At 44.6% G+C, this 25,571-nt stretch overlaps 1 protein-coding gene across 5 annotated transcripts in view; it reads left to right on the top strand.

Annotated features, from left to right (window-relative positions):
* Positions 1–335: 335 nt before the first annotated feature.
* Positions 336–25,571, top strand: part of slit1a (slit homolog 1a (Drosophila)) — an 87,120-nt gene continuing 61,884 nt past the window's right edge. For all 5 annotated transcript variants that reach the window (XM_020095132.2, XM_020095141.2, XM_020095114.2 and 2 more), the window contains exons 1-4: positions 336–677; positions 12,252–12,323; positions 14,611–14,682; positions 16,177–16,248. In XM_020095132.2, the coding sequence (XP_019950691.2) occupies positions 469–677; positions 12,252–12,323; positions 14,611–14,682; positions 16,177–16,248 (425 nt within the window). In that variant the 5' untranslated portion in view covers positions 336–468. The remainder of the gene's footprint in view (positions 678–12,251; positions 12,324–14,610; positions 14,683–16,176; positions 16,249–25,571) is intronic.

A 25,571-nucleotide genomic window follows, 5' to 3' on the forward strand; every position in this document is an offset into this window, starting at 1 on the left:
TTTTTTTCTTTCTGCTCTTTCCTTATTCCCTCTCTCTTCAGGCAGGCAGAGCAGAGCGGGACTGAGTGAGAGCAGGACAGAGACGCAGACGTGTGCACGCCAGAGCACTGCAACTCCTCAAAGACAAGAAAGGAGAAGAGTTTGCAAGGAAGAAGAAGATAAAGAGCAAGAAGGAAGCTTCTTTTTTTTTTTACATCAACAAACTGTGGTGGATATCAAACCTACATCAAAAGAAATCTAGAAGAGCAAAAGGATTTGTTTTGCTTCACGGCAAAAAGGAAAATATTAGCATTTGTGACAGATTATTTTCTATTTTTATTCACCACATATTTAGAATTATTCTAGAAGACTTGTGAGGCGTAGCAGGACTCTAGGTTTTGCAGAGAAGCAGAAAGAGAGAGGAAGGTGGACAGAGACAAGTAAGGGTTTGCTGAAGAAGAAGAGGAGCAGGCTGCAGTGGTGGTGAATATGCCTGTTAGAGGTTGCAGTTTTGGGGCGGACATGGGCACTCGGGTCGGGCAGCCACTCTGGATGTGGGTGGTGATGCTCTCTGCCCTGCTCATAGGCAACACCAGTGCCTGTCCAGCCCTGTGTGCTTGCAGTGGCACCACAGTTGACTGCCATGGACTGGGTCTCAAAACCATGCCAAGGAATATCCCCCGCAACACTGAAAGACTGTGAGTACCATCTGCACTCTGCCTGTTTGTGTGTGAGAGAGACAGAGAAACTCCCTAACTGACCTTCTCTGCTCTTTACTCACCGTTTCCTTGCAATCTTGTAGAAGTGCACATGACTTTGCTTAGACCAAAAGAGAACAATAGCCCTGCCCATAAAGCTGCATGTGTGTGATTATGTGTCTGTGTGTGTGTGTGTCTGTGTGTGTGTGTGTGTCTGTGTGTGTGTGTCAGTCAGTCACTGGCATTCCAGTCAGGTATAAATAGGCATGAGGGACTGGAAAGAGCAGGAGCAGATGTGTGCCTTTCACATGTGTCCATAATTTACTTACCTGCTTGCTCATGCTTGCTATATGTTTTTTATATTTCTGTCAATCCTGAAATTAATTATATGGAGTTTCATTTTTGCTCCACTATTTTAATGTCTGAGTTAAAAAAGTAAAGTTTGACTGACTACTTTAAATTTAAATTAATTCAAATTGTGAGACAACCAGAATGATCTGTAAATTCTGTTCTGCTGGGGAATATGTTTCCCCCACATATCAGGAGTCCTGTCTGCCGAGCACTGTGTCTCTTTTCTATCTCCTTTCTTCCCTCCATTCACCCCTTTTCACTTTATTCCACTCGCGAGCCAAAAACTCCCCTCTCTCCCCTTCTCATGCCCCCTGAACACTCGCTCCGCAAATTGTTAAATCATGTAGAAAATTAAGCAAATCTGCTACTTAAGTGAGTCTTGCAGGAGGATCACGTAGCTGTCTTGTAAAACCAAAGGGGAGGACGGGAGAGGGAGCGAGAGGTGAGGCAGGAGCCGGCTCGCAGAGTGGAGTTTCTCTGTCTTTTCTGACATTCCTCTGAAATATTCATCAGTAAATCAGAAGTGAGGAGTGCAAGAGGGAAATAGATTGTTCTATTTCAGCTTTTAGAATATCAGTCCTGAATAAAACATGCGGTGGGAACGGAGGAGAGAAAGCCTGTGTCAGAGGCAGCGTTGGCATAGTGGGAGCTGGCTGCATATTTTATGCTTTTCATATTTAATTTCTAAGATCACCTTTTTTTTCTCGCTTAGCGGTCTGCATGTTTCCGGGTTTGGTTATGCACACATGCTGGTTCAACACTGAATCAGAGAGGAAACATGGTCATTTTGTGGTTTCCTTTTACATGAATGGCCATTCACACTGGAAATATACCCTGCCCCTTCACTCAAGAGCATTTTTGTGTCCAAAGTTGTTTGGGCATTCAAAGGTCACGTACAGCAGAGGATTTTATAGTTGTAGCATCTTTGGATGTTTTCAAGCATGTCTCTCACACTCAGGATGCTGCAGTTGAAACATGGTGTGTGTAAAGATCATGTGCAATTTATTCCTCGGTCCCTGCCGTGTGTGTGTCTATGTACATGTATAGTGCTGCATGTACTGTATTAGCTGTGTGTAGGTCATGCAGAAGATAGCCAGTCTCCACAGAGACTTACTACACAACAATGGAGACTCATGTTTTTTCTGGGCCATTATACACAGTGATTCATCAAGGTGATTGTGCAAGTCACCACAGCCCTCACTGCCCCACACGATGGTCCCATGTGCACGGTTAGATTTATGTGTATGAATTTGGGAAATATGTGTTCATGTGAATGAAATTGAGCAGCTGCTACTGAGGTCAAACATGAGTAATGAGCAAGCCAAGTTTATATAGTACATTGTCCCAGAAGTTGGTGCTTTTTATTGTACAAATGTATTGAAATTACAACGATTTCAAGTATATCATGTTGCAAAATGTACTTTAATGGAAGGAGGGGGTGGAGTGTAAATGCTGGGAAGAAAAGCAGATGCAGAGAAAAGGAAGCTGAAAAGGTTGCACTTAACACTGTGTAGCTGGTCCTTGGTATGTTTATGGTGTGAATGCATTTGTGTGCATTTGTACTAATGTATACAGGGTGATGCTTTTGACTGTGTTGAAGCAGGAGGGGTTCGTTTTTGGAGAAAGTGGCTTTGTGTGTGTGTGTTTGTGTGTGTGTGTGTGTGTGTGTGTGTTTGTGTGTGTGTGTGTGTGTGTGTGTGTGTGTGTGTGTGTGTGTGTGTGTGTGTGTGTGTGTGTGTGTGTGTGTGTGTGAGTTTGTGGGGTGGGGTTTTGTGTATGGAGGGGTGTTGAGACAGACAGCAGAATCCCATTTGCACTTGTCACTTAGGGTTTGGATCAGATCTGACCCCTGTGCTCCTCAGACTGAGGCCTGTAATGAGACTGCGAGCTCCACGTGTTAAAATCACACCCTGCCTCGTACGGGCCACCGGCCGCTCCCTCCCCCTCTATCTCCCTCTCTGTATCCATCCTCTCTCTCCTCTCTTCTCCCCCGTCGTTTCTTTATTCATCTGCTGAGGCAAAATATCAAACATGGTAATCGCATCGATATCAGACGCTGAGAGAGAATAATCTGCATCTGTGAGGCTGATTAAAGTGACTTTACACAGACAGGAAAGGTTGTTAGTGAAGCTTTTAGGTAGACTGGTATCGACCAAACCTGCAGCTTTTCTCTCTCCCTGCTTTATCGCATTGCTGCTTAGATTACATGTGTCTCCTCTGTGAGTAAGATGATTTGCAATAGCTTTGTGTGTGTGTGTGTGTGTGTTAGTGTGTTAGTGTGTGTGTACTATCCCCTAATTGCAAAAAGCCAGGGTATTGATGATGAATTTTTTGTGCCAGAAAATACCCTGTGCTGAGATTTGGGGGCATATTGGAGATCATCCAGAAGAGGGGGTGGAGGCTGCACACCATATGCGTGTGTGTGTGTTTCATGCATGCCTGCATAAATTTGACATTAACTTGTGTTTGTTCAAACACTTGAGCATGTACACCCACATGTGTTTGTGCATGCGTGCAGTGAATAAGTAATGTTCGATGAAAACAGGGGGGGTTAGAGGTGTTTGAAGATGGGGGGCTCCCTCGATTCGATAGCCATGTATGTATGCATTTGGGGGGGTGGAGGTGGGAGGTGTGTGTGTGTGTGTACATATGCGTATGCGTGCGTGCGTGCCAGGGAATGCCTGTGGTGCTTCTGGCACCAGCACAGAGCTGGTACAACTGATAGCTCACCGGCCACCTGATCCATAATTTACACTGACAAGACTGAACACAGCCTGTCCACTACCTGCCAGCTCCGGCTATGTGACGAGACAAAGAAGTGGGGTGAGGGGTGGAGCTGGGATGGGTGAGAGTTGGCTGTGGAGATCCTTTAAGGCGAGGCTGGCACAGTAACTGAAGTGGTAATCGCTAATGAAGGGATTACTGCACAGATTGAAGAGACTTGTAACTTAACCACAAAGCTAATGAAAGAATAAACAAGATTATACTATTTATCATAAAAGGCTAAATAGGTCTAACCCTGAGGCAGACTGAATTTCATTCAGGTCCTTTTTTTTCCCAGTCTAATATATCCATCCTTGTAGCCGCTAATCCCGTGAGGAGTGATAATGCCTGGAATGAAAATCATTCAGAGAATGTTTATGTTCAGTGTAGCATTGTGAAATTACAGACCTGGGACTCAGGCAGTTCAATTTATTGCCTGTGCAACACAGCTGTGATCCTTTCTCCTGCACTGAAGACTGAGTTGGACGCCATCTCACTCTTTAGCTGTCATTTGAGTTTTAGGATTTTGTGAGCTGTTTTGTGCTTGTAATAGGCTACTGTAGTTTCAGTTGTGGCATCCAGTGCTCTTTTTATTTTTTGCACAGTATGTTAAACTGGGTTGATGTTATTGATTAGTTGATGGACAGAAAATGTATCTGTAACTCATTCAAGTTATTGCATTCACACCAAACTTTAAAAAAAAATTCAGATGTGAAAACTTGTTGATTATTATATTAAAAATAAATATTAGGGGTCTTGGTCAAATCAAAACATTTGACGTTATTGCCTTGGGGTCGAGTTGGAACATTTAGCTGTTTTATAGACCAAACAATGAACCCAGAAATTGATTTGCAGATAATAATGAAATAATAAGGAAAACAATTGTTAGCATTGGTCTTATGTGTCTTTGGATCACTTCTAAAATTTCACTTACATGCACAGGTAGTGTGTTGCTTGTTTAAGTGGTGCGATGACAGACTGCTTAGCATCAAAGCCAGCAGACACGTACTGACCTGCTGTCCCAATGAACATATCGACTTTCTGGAAGTGTTTGATTGCACTCATGAGAGCTGAGAAATGACCCTCGTAAAGGTGTGTGTGTCTGTGTGTGTGTGTGTGTGTGTGTGTGTGTGTGTGTGTGTTAAAAAAACCCCAATGTCCTGCACTTTTTCTACTTGTGCATGTCTGGCACGCTTATATATGACGCGTGTGTCTGTGTGTGCATATGTGAGTGCACATGCATGATAGCTTTTCACGCCTGTCTAAAAGTGGCTGTATGTCAGCAGACCATGAAAATCTAATTTGGAGAGTCCACGTAGATCACCTTTCATCTCTCAGACGTGCATCTTCGCTTTTAAACCTCCTGGCTATGGCCAGTAAGAAGCTGGTGTTAGAAGAGTGAAAGGGGTGGGTTGATAAATGTGTGTGTGCGTGCGTGTGTATATGTGTTTTATTGATGAACACTCTCTCACATTGTAGATAAGCCTTCATAATCCACCCTCACGCCAGTCAAGATGCCTCTGATGTGATACAAGTTTGAGAGGAAACAGGGTTCCAGATGCAGGGGCAGCTTGAGATCTGCATCTGTCTGCACATTTATCATACCAGTGCAAAAGAGTTCACTGTCAAATAAATGAGTGGCTCAATTTTATTTCTACTAAAATAATAAAACAAATTAGAATGAATTAGAAAAATCTAAACTATCCCATTACATGCCAGAACTATTTCCACATATTTGAAAATGTTTTATTCAATATATAAAGCTTTCAATTTCTTTTCTAAATTTATCTTTTAATCTTTGAACGGTTTTGTCTTAAAATAGGAATGGATGAAACCTTTATTGTCCCTCAGGGAATTTAGCTTTGTACAGAGAGCTTAAAATAATATTTAAAACAGATGAAAAATCAATCATGCATGACAGCACATTTTTAAGATAAAACATGGATGTAAAAAATCTTAAAAGCATGTTACAGAAATCAAAGAGACTTTGTTAATAATGCTCATGTTTGTCATTTAGTCAAAAGTGGCTAAAATAATTGACTCATTACCAAAATAGTTGTAGATAGATTGTCTACATTAATTGATCATTTAATTGCCTTTTGATTATATATTTTGCTGTCTACGAGCAGATGAGCTTATAGCTCAGTGTGCTCAGTGGAGGACAACTCTTTCATCGGGGGTGAACAGACAGATTCAAGCACACGCGCAGCATCCATCAAACTACCAGTCGTCATTGCACATGCCTCAATTTTCTCCTCAGTCTCCTGTGTGGATGTGGCAGAGCAGATGTTTTGTCCATATGACACAGTCAAAGTACACATTCGTACAGGCTCAATGCCTTCATGTGTGACTCAAAGCCACAACAGAACCTCGGCGTCTGTCGCTGAACAAACTACAGATACAGTATAAACCATGAAAGACCCCTCTGTCTCTGTTTCTAGTACAGTCTGCTGTTTGTTCTTTTCTCAGCCTGTGGCAGCAACACACGTCGGAACAGATGTTTAATTGATTCACTCCGGCCTGAGAGAGTGTCATAAGTTATCTATGTTTGATCACAAAGTGTCTGCGTGGTATTTTACTCCCATGCATTTTTCTCTGCCTCCCCTTTTCCTCTCCCATCTTTCCCACTATCTGTCTGGTTTTTGCTGACAGCAGCGTGTGCTCCTTGGGAAAAAAAACAACCGTGTCTCCTTGTCAAGGTTGTAGTTGTATAGAGTGAAGGCCAGGTAACAACAGCAGAAGACAGATGCTTGGGTCCGGGTCCCTGACTTTTATGTATTTTACCTGTGGCTATTTAAAAAAAATGAGAGGGGCTCAGTAAGATGCAGGCGATTACGTGGGTCAAGGCTCAAGATGGGGTTTTGTGTGTGCGTGTGTGTGTCTGCTTGATGTTTACCTATCAGCAGTCATGCTTTTAAGACCTGACAAGGCAGAATACAATTAAAATTTAAAAAACTGTAAATAGCCCTTGAGGAGCCCAGCAGCCGGGAAAACACTTGTGCATAGTCTTAGCGCGCTGAACGCATGTACACTTAGATACTCACTGACGCACGCACACACACACGCACGCTAAAAATTTACAATTGAGGGCCCTAACTGCACGTCTGAAAGCCACATTTCAATGGAGAGGGAATGTTTTGTTCAAGCTGAGCAGAAATCTGACCTCTCAGTCTGGATAGAAGTGTTCCAGTTCGGTTTAAGTGTGTTATTTTGGTCATGGTGGTCTGCTCTCTCTCTCTCGCTCTCTCCCTCCCTCCCTCTCCCCTTTTCTCTCTCTCTTTCTTTTTCACTTTCTCCGTCTTGGACTATGTGACTCTGGACGGTACTGCCTGGTCCTGTAGCCTGTTGGACCAGCAAGTATGTAGGTCACTTTGCTCCGTGCAGTCTACCAGCCGTCGAGGCCTTGTGTCCTTGCTGACGTTTCCCAGACAGCCCATCAGCTCCTCACAGCTCCCCGTCTACTCGTAACACTCCACCACACTTCTCCAGTCCGTCGCTTTCAGGCAGCTAATAACACTGTCAGAGAAGCTCCCTCTTTTTCTGTCTTGCAGTGACTCTATCTTTCCTTTCCTCCTGCGTGTTTCACGGCTGTCACGTCCATATGTTGTTGAGTCTGGAGGAGGAGAACCGCTTCGCTCCACGGCAGCTTTTCAACCTGTTCACTTCATTCATTAGGGAGTGCGCTCACTGGTCTGGTCAAATATCTTTATCAGTGTGGGATTCTTGATTAATGAGCGTCCATGCTTCAACAGTACAAGACCTCGGGCTCCTGTTCATCAGATTGTTTCCTCAGCATGGAGTTCGGGCAGCGCTGTGCCACCGATCCTCAAATCAGCTGGCTTCGGTCTTCCCTGCCAGGCTAAACCTGTTCAGGACAAATGGTCCTGCGGTGCAAACAGCAGCTAAACAGAATGGCTGCACTGCAAAATTTTTAACCGTGATAGGTAATTTAAATCTAATTTCAAAGAAAAATGTACCTCCTGTCAAAATCCTTATGGTAGGCATCCTGTAAAGTTCGAATTGACTTTAACTTACAATAAAGCGAGTTTCACAGATGTCCAGTTGGACCTGTGGATGAAGGATTATCGTGTCGACAGTTCACTGCTCAACTGCATTTTGAAAGAAAATTAGCAGAAGTGCTGGCGGGGATTCATTGCTGTCTATCATGTAATGATAGGAATTTACATTGTATAAAATGAAAGCTAGAGTCGTTAGGTCTTAAAAACAATATGCAGCAGATACATCCAACCCCCTCCCATCTACCCTATTTATTGATGGCTATCAGGACGTGAAGAGGATTTCAACAAAAATTTTTGAAATACAATAAAAGGTGCACTAATTTCATCTTATATTTGTCAGCAGTGTTTGCACCCCTGGACTCATTGTTTCTTGTCTTGCTAATGTTTTGCTGCTGCCCACTACAAAAATATATATTGTTTTTGTGTGGCTGAAAGCTTAAGTATAAATTGAAGCTTGGTACCAACAGTGACCCATCTTTGTGAGTCATGTCTAACCCCAGTGAGGGAGCATATTTTCATGTACATTGCAGAAAAAGAGTGTGGCAACTTTTCAGTGCACTCCCGACTCTAGAGACCCAAGTGTGGCAGCTGATCAGTACAAAAAACAGCTTTGACAATGCTGTTGAGATGTGTGAACTTTATATTGAGTAGTCTGCCTTATTAAACATTGCTTTAAGAGACTGAATCATCATTGGGACTTGTTTGCGAGCCCTTGCCGTCCCACTCCGTCTGTATTAATTTCAGGTCCGCAGTGTCTCTGCATAAATCGATAATGCTGGTGAAAAGCTGTACAGCCAGCAGTAGTTTCTCTCGTTACCATTATGTTCTCTGCTCCCAGCAGAACAATTTACTTTCCCATGGGCACTGTTTGTGTGCATGCCAGTAGGTGTGCTTGTGTACATTCCTCTATGCTGTATATTTATGTGTATGAGAGTCAGCACATGTGGATATCTCTATCTGCGTGAGTGTATGTGGATGCAGTCCTGATAGCGAACCAGCATGTTTGCTTATCCTCCCTCCAGTCGTGGGGTTTCATTTTAAGTTTCTCAATGCGAACCAGGTCCCCCTCAGCCCAGGGACCCCAGCAGCTGGCAGAAATAAACATAATGAGTTTTTCAGCATTGTAGCACTACTCTGAGCCCCTTTGAATTATAGAGATGTAGAGCAGTGGAGCGTAGCTGCCGCGTGTCCACCCATGGGAAGGTGCACCAGGAAGTACTCTCAGGCATCAATCAGCTCAGGACGTAGAATGAAAAAGGATTAGATAGTGATGTCATAAATCCACTTGCTCTCCAGGAAGTGTGTCAGCACCGGGGATCCTTACAGAGTTTCCAGAGGATGGAATGGATTTGACTAAAGCAGCTGGAGGTGGAAACCCTTCGCTGTAGGAACTGGGAATGATACCTAATAATTTTCAGCCTCTGAAGTAATACTGAAGTACCATGATGTGAAAACCTGCATGAAGTCCATACTACAAAACATCTGTATATGAAAGGAGTGAGCATGCCTTTGCAGCTGTGCCAAAAACCATTTCTTAGCTCCTTTTGATTGTAAAACAAAGAAAATACCACTGACTGATATTGTAGCTAATAAACAGCAGATTTTCCTTTGAGCCATTGACTCCATATATTACTTTGGCACACAGTGCACTTATTTAGACGTGGAATCAACTCAGAGATGAGCACCCATGACTCCAGACTGTATGAATGCCTGGAGTTCATATTCTCTTCTATAAGTGTGTTTGTCCATGCAGTACTATGCACCAGTGTTCATGACATTTGCATATCACTACTGTGTGTGTGTGTGTGTGTGTGTGTGTGTGTGTGTGTGTGTGTGTGTGTGTGTGTGTGTGTGTGTGTGTGTGTGCACACACGCACTTTGATGAAAGTTACTTCCCAGTCTAAAGCTGATGGGAATCACAGCTATTTTCCATCCAACCTAGCAGCAGAGCATCTTCACAGACAAGGGAGTAACTTGGCAAGATCCCCCCAGAGACAAATCACTCCCCTGGGTCATCAGACATCATCGGTTGGGTCAAACACCACGCAGGAGCTATAACAATTTATATGGGCCATGTGCTCTTTTCATAAAGCGAAGTGTCCACTTCAAAATGCATACTCGTTACTGTGAATTTTAAAAAGTGCTATCCCCAGCTCTTCTCATAATGGTTAACTGCAAAAGGTCATGTCCATATTCTGTGCACTCTACACAAGTCATGAGTCCTTGAAGCTGATGAGCTATAGTGGGACTGATATAACCTGGGCAATGTCAAGGCCTTGAGAACATTGCATGGTTTCTATTGCAAAATGCCAGCGGAAAAGGTCAGAATATGAAATACAGCATCAACTATGACTATTTTAAACATCATAAGATGCTGGTGGCATTTGAGCATTGCCTAAATGTCACCTGCATTGATGAGCAGGTGCACAGGCACTGTGCTCCTTCAGATGGACTCTTACAGCAGGATATTGCAACATCCTCTGAGCGCTTTTCCAGGAACAGTGAAATCAGTTCAGTCAACAAATCTCAACGCACAAAATACTTTGAGAGTTTGTCTGATTAGTCAGCCCCGCAGTACATGCTGAAACTATGACATGTCTCTTATTACAGGATGAATCAAGACTTTGTTGCTGCAGGATAAAAGTGTGATTTCACTTGTTTATGTGTGAGTCACACGATCTCCCTGCCACCCCTTGCTTTTACCGTCTCTTCTCCCCTTCTATCTTTCTCCTTTTAAATGTTCTCCGGATGTCATCCGGAGTGACCACCCTGAAGATAAGACATTGGCAATCCAGAAGTGTGTGGGTGTGTGTGCGAGCTATCTGCGTAAGCACCTGTAATGAGCACCACATGTGTGTGTATCTGAGCCCAGGCTAATGAAGCCCAGTCCATTATTTATTTCCCGTGGCCCTGTCGCTTGGCCTGTCGATGCACCTGTGTACACACGCACACACACACACAGGCGCACACACACAAGCCATCTGTCTATAATGACCGTTCTATTTCGTACTGCATAACGCTACAGTCCCTGGAGTGGTCATTAGACGAGAGAAGGAGAGAGTGACTAAGGGAGAGAGACCAGCGCTTTTGGCGGAGATTTGGAGCCAGTTTTTTGGTTGTACTTTGGGGCGGGGGGTTGGGGAGGTCAGGGTAGGGTGGACCCATAATGCTTAGGAAGTGCAGTAGCACAGAGAAACTCTCTGTATTTTGACTTGTCTCAGAAACTGGGTGGTTTGTATGGTTTGCGTACTCTCCTGCTTTTTCTTTTCGCTCAGTCATGAGAATACAATCTGCTCTTAAGGTTAAATATGAATCTTCCACAGACTTCCGCAGAAACAAATATTAACAATACAAACCTCTCTTATATCAACAGATGAAACTGAATCCACCAAACGACCACAAGTTCTCCATGCTACCTCTGCAGTTATCAAATACATGACACACTAGGAAGTAAAAATGGCACTCAGTAAGCCTGACAGTCCCCTTATGAAACCACATTTAAATTCACTAGATCCAGAAACATTTTATAAGAAGAAATCTCTAAGAAATCAAAGAAAGCATTGTCTAAGAAAGTGAAAAACAGTTTGCCGCCTGATTTAGATCCTGACCAAAATCTAATGGGTTTTTTTAGTGGAAATCCACACATTCATTTTTTCATAATCTGCTTACAATCAAACAAACAGGGTTGAAAACCTAACCTTCCTGATGGAGGTAATAATTATTGTCAACCAGTTAGAAGCTGACAATAATACTTTATCAAAACTAAATTTAAATCCTCTCTTTCTCAAATAGTTTGTCTCCTTTTTTTTTTTAGCAGCGATGGCCAGCTCTCAGCAGGGAGCCTACTCCCATTATATCCACAGCACTTAGCTTTCTGGCCTTGTGGCCCAGCCCAAATCCGCTCCGCTGGCTCCTGCTAATCCCCACCAATAGCGGTGGGCCGCAGCAGACAGAGACAGGGGGTGGCATTGGGGGTGTTGTTGGGAGAGGGCTGGAATAGAAAGACAAACAGGCCACTCAAATGTGGCTTCCATTTTAAAGGACTCCTTAATTTCTCCCAGTGGTATTAGAAACAAGCGTGAACTTCCCTTTAACGCAGCCTGTCCGTTTATACCCAGCAGTGTATGTTACATTTAACATCACATTTAAAGCAATTTGCATTTCATGAAAACACCAGCAATTAAAGACCTTCTCATCATATATTACACCAGTAGTATGCTTGAACAAACGGCTCAGGGCAATGTGTGTGTGTGTCTGTGTGTATATGTGTGTATGAAGTATGCGGTTGTTTTCATGCTCCAGATAAGAAATTTGACTCAGGTATCAGTAGACAAAGCTGCGTCCATGTCATCGTCTGCTCCTTGAGTCATCAGGCTGAACTGGTCCACAGGGAGTATAAAGATATATTATTCATATGTATTTTCCGTGTCTGTCTTCGCAGGGAGCTGAATGGGAATAACCTCACACGCGTCACCAAGAATGACTTCGCTGGACTCAAGTACCTCCGAGTTCTGTAAGTACTTGGCTTCATGTTGTTGTGCGATGATGGGATGTGTATCCCGCAGTGCATGTCTGTGTCAGACTTTATCTATTCATGCTTGCCAGAGCTGCATCCAACCTTGCAGCTCACGAGTTGCACAGACCTGCAGCTCAAACTGGCAAAAAACCAAGCGAAGTGGGGATACTTCCGTCAAGAGTGCTACTCAGGAGTACATTAAGCTTCTAAGTGATGTAATGGACTTCTCTCACTGTATTCAGCCTGTTGTAGTAGCACTTATTGTCCCTCAGACACACACACACACAGTCACTCACTTGCCCTCTGTTCCCACACATCAACATGTAATGTGTACACAAGCGCCACTACAACTAGGCTCTCCACACAGTTAACACATTCAGGCGAAGTCACCACCTCCCTCTGTGCTGAAATTAAAAAGCACTTGTGACTTCAGGTAATAAAGTAGTTGTACAAGTGTCTATACTGTGTGTGTGTGTGTGCTTGTGAGTTGTGGCATTGGTGTTAAAAACCTCTGCCGAATAGGAAGCCGTGTAGACCTGGACACATTATAGATGTAACACGAGCTGCCCATAATTCCTTCTACCCGGCGAAGCCCGACTATTTTCGAGCCTCATCGTGACTCGCCCATCCCCCTGTTGTCCCCTTCTTTTTCCTTGCTTGTTCCCTCCGCTCCTTGTCCCCTCTCGTCTTCCGACACATGCCTCCTTTTCTGCACCACCCTCCAACCCGCACGTGGGGGTTAAATGCCTTCATGTCACCAGCTTGTCACAAGCAAGTAAGAAGGAAACAACTCCTTGCAGGGGTATTAAAGACAGAACTCCCTTTGCCATAAAAGCTCAATTCTCTCACAACACGACCACTGCACCACATGTAACACACACGCACACTGCTCGCTTTCTCAAATGTCAGACAACCATATACATGATGCATGATTAGTACGGTGTGGGTGCATGGCATGTCTGCATGTGCAACCAGAAAAAAAGAAGTCTGTCTTTGTGTATTTGGGGGGGGGGGGGGGGGGGGGGGGCGATCTCTGAGGGGCAACAGCCACAAGACTAGCAGTAGTTTGACCTCGGACCCTGCTGACCCCTGAACAACCCTCAGAAGGAGCCAAACAGGAACAGAGGTTTATCTTTACAGTCAGCTGCCACCTCTCCTGTCAGTCTAAAATCAACACAGCTGATTTACCCCCATTCATCTGGTTCTGAGTGCTCGGCTGGTCTAGATAGAAAATGTGTTTGTGTGTGTGGGGGGAGGGGGGCATGCAGAACAACAGATTAACATCTGAGAAAAAAGTAGATAAAAAGACGAGAAAAAATTGAAGGCTGGATGACTTTCTGCCAAAAAAAAGTTTTCTCGATTCAAAAGTACTCACAACAATTTTTCATTTCCATCTAAATTCATGAGAAAGAGATCAGAGGTGAATTAGACTTTTCTCTGTGTGTTTGGAGTGCGAACAGTGATTAGCATTTATATTCGATGGGGAGGAAGCCCAGACTGCTGAGTTGCAGCGCGGCCTCAGAGGAGACATGAGAGGTTTGCTTCAACACAGAACAGTTGTACACGTAATGAAGGGAAGCTCTTGTTGCTTCTGAAGCCGCTGGACGCTTTTCTCTCATTCCTGACCTTGTGTTATTGTAACACATCCAAAACCATCCAAGCCTCTTTTTTGTGCGTTGGCTTTGGCAATGTAGGTCGGGGCAAGGAAGTGCAATTGCCTGTGTGTTTGTGTGCATTCATATTTGCATTTGTTTGACTAATATCCTTGATGTAGTGCCTTAAACTCTTATTCTGTCCAATTATGCTAACAGGAACACACACACACACAACCTACTGTCCTTTAATTGTGCCAACTGTGGAAACCTCCCAGTCCAACTCAGTTTCCCCTCTAACACTCTCTGACCCCCTGCCCACCTTTCATCTCGTCTCCACCCAACCGCTACACCCAGTGGACCACACCAGAGCCCGGACCCACGGTTCCTGAGCCACCTTGGAAACTTTCCTGGCCGCTATTCCTGCTTCTTTTGCCAAGATTCCACACTGTGCCCTCAGTCCACACCACTACCCCCTGTGTGAGAGTATGTGTCTGTGTGTGAGTTTGAAAGACAGAGAGGTTGAATATACTGAATATACATACTGCAAAAAGTTCCGCCACCCAAACCCGAGCCCCCTGTACTTTGTTAAAGCCTGAGTGACCATCTACAGGCTTGTAAAACAAAAGTCAAAGCCGCACTGTATCATGTAGTTCTAAGCCTCTGTTTCCGTCCTCCCTCTCTCTCTGCAGGCAACTGATGGAGAATCAGATTACTGTGATAGAGCGCGGGGCCTTTGATGACATGAAGGAGCTGGAGAGACTGTGAGTACCACCCAGCCTGACCAGAAATAACACATTTTTATTTCTTCTCTAAACTTGAACCCTTGAATGAAAATCTCACCCCTCCACCGATCTCTGCATAGTTCTTGTATTAGTTGTGTGTAATGAGCCTACCAGGGGGAACTGACCGTAAATGGTGTATCAAGTGTGAGGCACTTCCCTGTCATTCCATTGTGGTCGGAGGGTGAAGAGAGGGTACGGCGTAGGCTCGGGAGTATTTTTTTTTTATTAGCTTTGCCTGACAGGAATGTCCTCATTGGGATTTGTGGGCTTTAAGAGGCCTCCCCACCGCAGACCCCGGCTCATCTGGACAGCACCAGGCCTCCCTCGGCAGCTTGTAAACAGGCTGGGAAAACACACAGACAAATACAGTCAACCACACCTCAACCGGCTCATTAGCAAATCAATAGTGCTACCCACATGGAAACCTGCACAGCAGATGAAATTATGGATACATGCTGTCATGCACACATAGTGGTTAACTTATAAAAGACTTTCCCCTGATCTGAAACCCACATTAACAATTTACATTACCAAACCCGAGGCCATGTACAACTTGCCTTCCCTCCTCCATATTCAGCTGAGCCCAAACATTGGGTAGACGAATCCATGTGCCAGACCAATGTGGAGGCTCGTTTCTCTGATGTTTAAAAGCCACTAACCCACCAGCAGGTACAGTTGAGTGTGAACGGAGCAGCGGCAGACCATTAATGCCCATTAAGTACTAAATCTCCACCTCAGCTGGCCAAGCACTCTTCTTGGTGTATACTGTAAGTGGCACAGGTCCCAACATCTGTCTGAATGTGTCTGAAGGCATGGCAGCGGCCTGCCTTACAGATTTGTAGCCTCTCTGTGCCACAGCCGCTGCATTCACTCCAATGGGCCATTCAGAGGGAAGAGAGTTGTGGTTTCCAACAGATTAGCAACAGTCTGTTCCTCATTGACTTAATTGTTGTATTTGCATAAAGCCTGCCAGTCTTGGACGTTAGTTGTTTGACACGGAGTCTGTTGCCAGCCACCATTCCTGTCAGTGCTTCCTTGGGCTTGAATGGTCTCATCCATTTCTCTTAATTTTATTTAGGAACATCTTGTTTTGATGGTTTGCCCCAGATAAAAATCTGGTCGTGTTCACATAAGTGGTGTATTTAATTCATTTGTTTAAACGGGGAATGCTGTTGCCGTTCCATTTCTCTGGGAAAGTCGGGACAGCAGTGAATTCTACCAGGCGCGGCATTGTAATTTAACTGTGCAGAGATAATTTACGGCACTGTCTCTCACTAGCAGTTTAATTCCCCTGAACTTTCAGTTGGATATTTATGTGACATTCAGAGCACACTGAAACACAATAGCCTGTGGCTAAGCCGATTCTACGGCAGCTAGCAGAAATTATTCACAGCCTACACACTCAAGGGCACACATGCATAGACACACACTCACACAAACTCACTGGTTGATCATATGTTTTCCCTGCCGCAGGCGGCTGAACCGTAATCAACTGCAGCAGCTTCCTGAGTTGCTGTTTCAGAAGAACCCTGCCCTGTCTCGACTGTAAGTTCACTTTTTTTATTTCAATGACTTACTTTCTCTTTTCTATGTGTAAACACACCATCTATCTTCTCATCTTTCTATCTTTTCTTTATTATGCAAGCCACTGTTGTTGCTCAGAGTTATTGTGTACAACTATATACTGCACAGCATGGTTTTAATATGTTTGATGAAAGTTGACTTTAGTTTAAACATAATTAAAGGACAATTTAGCTTCGATTAGATCTGCTGGAAGGTGATCAGACCTCATAACATTCAGACTTAGTAGGTGAACTATACCCTGTGATTTCCACTGCACCGTCTGTGTGAGACTTAATGAACTGGGTGAGTGGAAAGTTTTTTGCACATTGTGGGGCCGCCATGCCAGGTCATCTGCAGTTTCTCTGCGAGAGAATCCACCGTTGACAGGGAGTTGGTGTGACACTGGGATTTGAACTAAGGGACACACTAGACCTTAAACTCTGTTCCAGGTGAAAGAACGTCTGTGTCACCTAATGAGGTCGTTTTATGTCACTGGAGAAGTCCCAAAGCTCACTCTGCCAATGGACTCAAATACCTCAGTTCTGTGAATGAAATGTGTCATCACAGTCTTCATTTGGTTTCCACTTGTTAAGGCCTATCCCATGCTGCCACACACCCACGCATCCTTACACTCGTGCACCCCATACAGCGAGACAATCCCACAGTAATGTAACATTTTTATTCCCATCTGCAACAAGGCTCAGTGTTTTTTTTCCCCCGCTTCAGAATAATCAGTGTCCCTGTTGCTGGCTGATCATTCCAGCTCCCATTATTTCAGTTCAGATTACCTGAAGCATCTGGGAATAATGAAACAGTGGGACATGGAAAAATCATTTCCCTCCCTGCTATCCACATAGCGATGCTGCTAACCCATGATCCCCAGCCTCAGCCCGCAGTCCGTTCATCTCGTGTTTGATGTTTAACACCATCTTGAATCTATCTGTCACTTCCTCTCAACTATCTCCCCACGTCACCTATCATTATGGCAAAACCAACCTGTGGGGCTGTGGGGGCAAAGCTTCACCCTTCCGGGGGCAAGGCTGGCCTACTTGTGCCTGGCTAACACTGAGCAGCGCTGGGTTGTCTCTCTCGCTGGAGCAGACGCAGAGCAGACCGAGGTCTTCCAGACCAGTGGATGGCCTTGAACAGGCGTGATTAGTCCATCTGGAGCGGCGAGCTCTGCCAACAGCCAGAGGATTGTGCTAGCACAGCTCCCCTGTTTCATCCAATCTAACTTCATGCTCATTATTCTAAACCTAGCACCCGCTTTCCTGCCACGTTCTGAAGAATGAGACTTTGTTTAACGTTGCTTAATCGATTCACTATGTGTCTGTGTATAAACTCATTTGTTCTTTATCCCTTGCCTGGATAAAAGAGCGCTGTAATCGACCTTGAAGCTTTTCAGGTGTGCTAGTACCGCACATTCTTTTGACAGTTAAAACAAATGTACCATCCAGGGCCGTGCAATTGAAAATAATACAATCTTAATGGGGCCTATGTTTAGATCATTAATGAAAGACTTCTTGCTTGTTAAAAATGACGTTTAGTATGTGTGGAATCAGGAGCAGCGGTAGAAGACTACTTTCCTAACGTGTTTCTTTAAGACCTGAGCGCGGTGTGTCTGGGTCACAGCATAAGTTCTGGTTCCAGCCTGACGTGGTTAGGTTACAGCCTCGTCTCGCTCCCACCAGCAGCTTTTAATGGACTTAAAAGGTTCTCGGCTCCCAGGGGAAGACTTTTGCCGCTATTTCATTTCTGCGTTTGTGTGTCTGAGGACGGCGGAGAGCAGGAGAGCAAGAGTGAGAGAGTCTATGGTTGTGTATGGATTTGTGTGAGTATGCGTGTGTCTTTGCACTTGTGCAAGTGCACACCGGGGCTTGTTAGTGTCTGCCTTTATGATCTTAACAAGAAGGGTTAATGTGAAAGCCCACTACCCTCAGGTGGAGCACAAACCCAGATGGTTTCCCTTCTCATAGACACAGGATTAATTGTCCCACTTCTCTTTTTCTGTATTTATTTCACTCTCTGTCTCTCTCTCTCTCTTTTTTTTCTACTGGACTCTTTCTTTCTTTCTTTGTTTCTCTTTCTCATTCTGGAGTGAGGGTTTGAGGAAAAGCTTGTATAACAAAGTGGCTGTTTGTCTTAGACGTCCTGCTGAGAGGACAAACGGAGAGAAGGACGTTGGGGATGGATGGAGGGAGGGAGGGGTGGCAGATGAGATCCTTGCTCTCAATAAACTTTAGAGGAAAAGCTAGCAGGGTTAATAAAGGCTGTCAGTTAAGTGAGCAGTGAACTGCCGTTTTGTGGGGAGTTTTAAAGACTTGACTCCCATGCAGTCATCAAGCTAACGGTGTAATGAGTTTTCACTACAAAGGGAAGACAGAGAGTTTTTGATGGAATGTAGATTTTTAAAAATCTTCTCCTCAAAAATGGAACAAATTCATGTTTACAAGTCATTACTGTTTGACTTTTAAGTTGATTGAAAAATGTCTTGATCCTAATAGAGAAATGAGGTAGTTCAAGTGTGTTACTGCTCTTTGCTTCGTGAGAGCCGACCTCTTTATCTTCACCGCTGCTCCGTCTCTTCCCATGCCCGAGAGATACCAGAGACACTGATGCATGAGGGGCAGAGGAGAGATAATTGGAATTGATTAGGGATGATTAGAGAAGGTTAGAGTTAGTTGCCGGTGATGGATGGCCCTGACGAGAAGGTATGGGAACGACGGCGCAGAGGTGAGAGGCGCGGCGCGGAACATCAGTGAACAATAACAGTGAAAATAGAGTTGCATTCATCACTGTTAACGACCTGTTGCCCCCCAGCCCACCACCCCGGACTTCTCCTCATCCCCTTTCCACTGCACTTCAGATCTGTAATCTACTCATCCATGTCTGTAATTAGTGTCTTTTCGCAGTGGGGGAGCAGGAGGAAGGAAGGACAGCAGGATGGTGGAAAAAAACACCAAAAAACTAGGGATATAGGTGAGGTGCGTTGGAGGAGTGCTGAGCAGTTAGCCTGATGGCCCCGGGGAATAGCATCTGGTTTGGGCTCAGGGTGGGGGGCGTTTGGGGGCGGAGGAGGCGAAGGGGTGTTCTGTGGTTTTTGATTACCATGCTGCTTGTTGCTGCCACAAACAAATGCTGGCAACTACACGGGCTTGTTTGAAGGGGTGTTTCTTTCATTAACGGCTAATGTGCAGTATTACGCGGTGGGGTGAGGGGACGGATAGGAGAGGTTTTCCCTTGTGTGTCTCCCCGGGAGGATGAGGGAGGAGGGGAGGGCGTGGTGGTACCTGCTCTTCAGGGGAGCCGAGGAATACCTGGCAAAGGTTTGCAGAGGAGGGGTGTCTCCTACTGCTTCAAGATGCATTTTTCTATCTTTTATTCTTGAGTTATTGCTTGACAACGGCTATCCTGATGTTCACAACCTTTGAACACACACTATGATATACTGGTAGGGTGACATAGATGCACATGCGCGCACACACACGAGGGAGAAAATGTAAATAACTCTAATTAGACTCAAACACACAGAGAAAAACATTATAATTACATCTCTGTGTGCTAATGTGAGGATGGCAGGCATACACCAGGGATTACGTTCTTTATATGGCTTTGACTGTAGATAAAAGAGCGGCCTCATCTATGTGTTGATGCAGAGCTGCCTCCTCTGTGTTTGTGTTGGCGAGATGCTGCTCTCTGTTTGTTGATTGCTTGATGCTCAGGGAACGGTAGCTCAGTGTAAGAAAGAGAAGAAAGAATTATTCTAGAATAAATAACATGCACTATCAATAAACCTATGAATCATCTTGCTGTCACTGTATTCCCACTTGTTTTGGACTTTGTTGCTATTCAAAATACAGTATTTTTCTCGTTTTCATATGCTGCAGATTGATTGGCTCGTAAAATCAATGTGGTGCTCCAACACTTTTTGTGCCACAAAGAGAGAAAGTTAACTTTTGCAACCTTTGACTTTTTGTGTATGACTGCATGAAAGTGTGTGTGTGTGTGTGTGTGTGTGTGTCTGTGTGTGTGTGTGTGTGTGTGTCTGTGTTTGTCTGTGTGTCTGGCAGGCTTTTAATGGTCCAAGCTGGTCTTGTTGTTTCCTTCCCTTTGTCTCTGCTGATGAATGACCTGCCTCGACGTCCTAGGTCTCTCTCTCTCTCTCAGAGGACCGTTTGGGCCCCCACTTGGCAGCAGTCCCCATGGCAACCCGTCTTCATCAGGAGGTTTCTGTGCCATGGCAGACATTCTGATTTCTTGACTGTGGTTGATCTGACACTAAGTAAACACTGACAGCAAAGAGTTCAGTGAGTTGAGTGAACTTTAGTGGGCAGTGAAAATAAAATACCTGCGTGCATCCGAGGCTGCTTTTCTCACCACGAGTGGTTTCTACCCTTACAATTCGTTTTGGTTCAATTTTTCCAATGGATGTGCTGTGCATGTTTTTTCCCCTATCCTTATACAAGAGCCTGGTCTTTCATTTTTTAATTTTATGTTCAGATTTTGTAATACTTTTACCTAGAACCCTGTGCTTGCACTCAAATAGCCCCAGCTTGTGCTCAAACCATGCGCTTGAACTTACATTTCTTGTGCTCCAGCTTCAGCTCATCTCCTCACGATCATGCTGCGTCTGTGAGTGCATTAAATGTCTGTCAAAAAGCGAGCGGAGAAGAGCTGAAGCTGAATTGCAGGAAATCTATCCAAGCAACAAAATTGTGAGTGCAAGCACAAAGTTTAAGCACAAGCAGAGCAAATCTAGGCACAGTAGGGTCTACTGCGAGTGACAGGTTTTGAGTGAGAGCATTACAAAATCGAACATGACGGTGACGTCACCTCCTGCTCTGAAACTGAAAGACCCCGCTCTTTGATAAAGATAACAAAACCCCATACTGTATGATTTGATAATCTAAATATGAAAATGTAACAACATCTCCCCAAATTTTATTTTCAAATGCTCCAACACAGGCAAAACTAAATTTTCTTATTCGTCATAAAGCAGTCCGAAAAATTCTAAACTTTCTAGAAGCTGGGCTGAAGCTCTGGATTTTGCTCGGAGTCAGAAATACCTGACCTGGCAGCCAACCAAAGAACACCAAGCAGGCCTCAACTCCTTGCCCCTGCCCCTCTTCCTGTCCCTGTCCTTGTCAGCTGGTAAAAGTGGCTTTTATGGCTTGTCACTGTTTTCTTTACGAGTCGGACTGTGTGTGAGAGAGAAATGCAGACCAAACCATGTGAGGAGAGCGGAAGCCAAAAGGGGGTAATTTAAAAACCACTTCACCATCTGAAATATTCACAACCACAGCACAATGGTAGCAAGGGAGAAAGAAAGGGAGGACATAAAAAGAGGTAGAAAGTGAGAGTGAGATGGTCAGAGGTGCAAAAGACGAGGAGCGAAGATGTGGCGAAAGCGGGGGAGAAATGGCGGTGTTTATATTTACTAACGATTCTGTGTCCGTCCCCATGAATAATTGAACAGATGGATTGAGGCTTGTTAAATATTCACACTAAAGCGCTGGGACATCAGTGCTGTTTTGTGTGTGTGTCCAGCGTCTGGTACACACTGCTCTACATACCCGCACATACCGGCTCTGATGCTCTATATAAACGCACAAGCAAACATTCACACACACACACTTGCACTCAAGTTCCTCTGCAATGACCGTCCCAATTGTACACATGTGCGCAGACTTGTGTGTGTGTGTGTGTGTGTGTGTGTGTGTGTGTGTGTGTGTGTGTGTGTGTGTGTGTGTGTGTGTGTGCGCGCGCGCGCGCGCGCGCGCACATGCACGTCTTCACATTGGGGACTGGCCTGGTCATTATGAATTGATACAGCATGAATAAGACATCACAGTGTGATCTAAATCCGTCATGAGTATACACACACAGGGATTTCAGTCGCGGAGCTGCTAAAGACGGAGGCCTCCTCCTACTCCTTTCTGTGCCGCTGCCGACAGTTAGGCTCTGTGACGGCTGCCTTTCGCCAGATTGGAACTGACACACGGGAGAAAAGGCTGCCCTTATGTCCTCACACACACACACACACACACACACACGCACACACGCACGTGCAAACACACATACGTACACTTTCTCCTTGGAATCTGGAAGCAGGGGCTTGTGGAATGCAGCAGTCCCAGCCAGGGATAACCCGCACAGTGCTAGTTTGGTTGTCCTGCTCGTGTAGGTGTGTGAAGCTTAATAGACGTGTGTGTTCACGATGGCTGCGTATAGTTAAACAGCATGGAGCATGAGGGCAGCTATCAGAATGAGAAACCCAGCTCATTCATCACAGCCATAATAGAGTGCAATCTCCCTGCCATAGGTGTTTCCCTCACTCAGCACATCTGTCCATCTCCTCACGGTTTTGGTTTATGATCTGGGGTTTCCATCAATGCTATCTGCTCAGCATCATCATGAGGTTGCGGAGTGTGTGAGAGGCTTAGCAGGAACACGACTTGGTGTGTGTGTGTGTGTGTGTGTGTGTGTGTGTGTAATTTCGGGTTATGAGCTGTAAGCGTCTGGATGTGAGACTCTGGAGCTCTGTGTTGGAAAGAGCCCAAGCAGATCCAAACAGCCTCTCATCGTATGGCCGGGGCGGGGAGAGCCGGATCGAAACCCTTCCCAACATCCTCCCAAGCAGGGAGAAGCAGGAAACGTCCCACACAAGCGCGGGTGTTGCCCAGCAAACCCACACGCGGACTGTAAATGACTGCTTCAGCCCTATCTGTGGCCTCAGGCTCTGTCCCTGATTCTGAGATTTAAAAAGAACAAACAAACAGCAAATTATGCCTCCGCACACACACAAAACACACATGCGATCCCACAAATGCCACTGCACACACACTTTGCCAACCTCCAGTTGACTTGCTGCAGCTAATGCTCTGCAGGTCTCAGACTTGGGCTGTTTATATTTTCTGAGCGAGCAAAAGACACAGGAAGAGAAGACAGAGAAAGGAAGAGTTGGGACGTGAAATGGTTAAGAAAGAGCCTCATATTTTCTAAAGGAGGTCTGATCCATTTGCTTGGGAAAAGTGTGGCGTAATGGATGGAAAGAGATTTTTGGATTTTTAGTTGTGTGTGTGTCTGTAATTATAAGCTTTAGACACATCCCTTTATCCTCTGGAAGGAGTCTTTGGTTGAACTCCTTCCTCTTCCCCATGGCTATATTTCTCTCTCTCTCTCTCTCTGTGTGTGTGTGTGTGTGTGTGTGTGTGTGTGTGTGTGTGTGTGTGTGTTTGAGAGAGATAGAGAGAGAGGGTTAGGATGTGTGTGAGTGTGTGTGAGAGTGAACTCTGGGCTTTGTCTCCTCCCTGTTTGTGGTGAGCAGGTCCATTTCTGAGGCTTTATACTGAGCACACCTTCAGGCCTTTTGTTTTTGACGATCCACAGGCTGCAGAGCTGCTGCCTCACTGCAGCTGAACTTGAAAACTTGGTGACTGAGTGTTTCACTGTGTTTACCTCAAGGTTGACGAGGTTATGGTGCAGGCTGATGGTGAAAGAGGCAAACTTTGATTCTCAGCTCAGAAACAGCTGCAGGCTGCCTCAACCATGCACCTCAAGCAGAGCTGCTAATTGATAGTTGTGATGTGTGGTTGTGCTAGGAAGCTTCCATGCATTATGCTATATATCCCTGACGACATTCAGATTAATTACAGTCTTGACAAATTCAAAGCATCATTAAGATTTATGCACATGTCATGTTAAAACTCACCAGATAATCTACGGTCGAAATACTTTTGTATGAATTATGTCCTGTCTTCACCTACGTGGGTGGCGTCTACTCATACTTCACATTGATTAGCTTGTAGACAGCTGTGTGTTTGACGTTGGCGTTGTGTCAGTTTGGCTGTTGTATTTGCTAACAGTTTTGAATTAACTGCATAGAAAAAAAGTAGTCGTTTCGTTTAAATGAAGAAAATTATTAAACTGGTTCATTTCTTTATAGTATTGTTGCCTCTCTAACATCGTGATGTTTCATTGCCAGCTAAATCAACGTTGTAGTCGTTCAAACATAATTTTGTCGGAGCCGAAGACAGCAAGCAATCCTGCGAGCCGCTTCTTGTTCTCCTTTTCTTGTTTAATGTTCAACTTAATGCAATTTGTCAGAAAGTCCTAAAACGTGTTTTGCAAACAGTGCAAACAAACAAACCAGGGTTCAGATCGATCTCTCTAAACAACTTCTAGTCACCCAAAAAAAAGCTCAAATTAAACAGAAGAAAGTATCAACGTACATTTGTCTGATTTTCACATTGTTTTGTTTTAATTCGCCGTCATTCAAATGCAAAAATATGACCAATCTCTAAAACGCTGGTTTGCAATGCATCAAATTTAAATCAGAATAAGTTTCAAGTTTCAACAAACACCCACAAAATCCATCTGTGGTCCCTTTTTTAACTTTTATTGACCACCAGACACCCTGCCAGACGTTATATTGACTTTCAAATAAACAGCGATTACTCTGACTGATGTAAACACTCAAATCAACCTGTTTACACATATCGGGTTATTCAGAGTAATGAGTTATGTGTGCATGTAAACACACTTAGAGTGACTAGTGAGGGCTAGAAAACAGGCACAGCACCTGGAAAACGAAGTTTAAACACTCATCTATTACAACTTTTGTACATGTTGAACGTGACCAGAAGCTTCTCTCCTCTGCCTCTTTGCTCTGCACTCTCTCCTCAACCATCCCACTTTCTCAATAAACAAAAGACACTTGTCTGCTATGGTCTGTGGACTGCCCACATTCCTGTAAAAAGACATATTGAGCCGGGCATGCAGGGCCGGTGAGCAAAGCAAACAAGGAAAAAAAATGAATTCTAGAACAAATGTCTATCTGTTTCCAATATTGGGTTCCTTTCACAATACTCTCCTGCTGGTGTCACAGCATGTAGCAGTGATCTCATTAGCTCCGCAGTGTATGTGTGTGCCGACTTGCAGAGATATTTTTTGGTGAGAAACAGTATGTTGTTCCATGCAGGGGGTGTCTTTCCTTCTTAGCTTTGTATACAGTATAACAGGAAATCACAGGGGGATGGAATCGATTCCACCATCCTGCTGTTTTGACTTGGAGTACAGACACACACAGAAACACACACACAAACACACACACACACACACATAGACATACACATGCATGCTGGCTTTCATATTTACCCCAACCAAACAAAGCTTCCAGAACTGCTACATCTGACATGCAGCCGGATCTAGTAAACTGTGTGTGTGTGTGTGTGTGTGTGTGTGTGTGTGTGTGTGTGTGTGTGTGTGTGTGTGTGTGTGTGTGTGTGTGTGTGTGTGTGTGTGTT

This window comes from Paralichthys olivaceus, chromosome 14, assembly GCF_024713975.1.
Source record: "Paralichthys olivaceus isolate ysfri-2021 chromosome 14, ASM2471397v2, whole genome shotgun sequence".
Classification (NCBI taxonomy): domain Eukaryota; kingdom Metazoa; phylum Chordata; class Actinopteri; order Pleuronectiformes; family Paralichthyidae; genus Paralichthys; species Paralichthys olivaceus.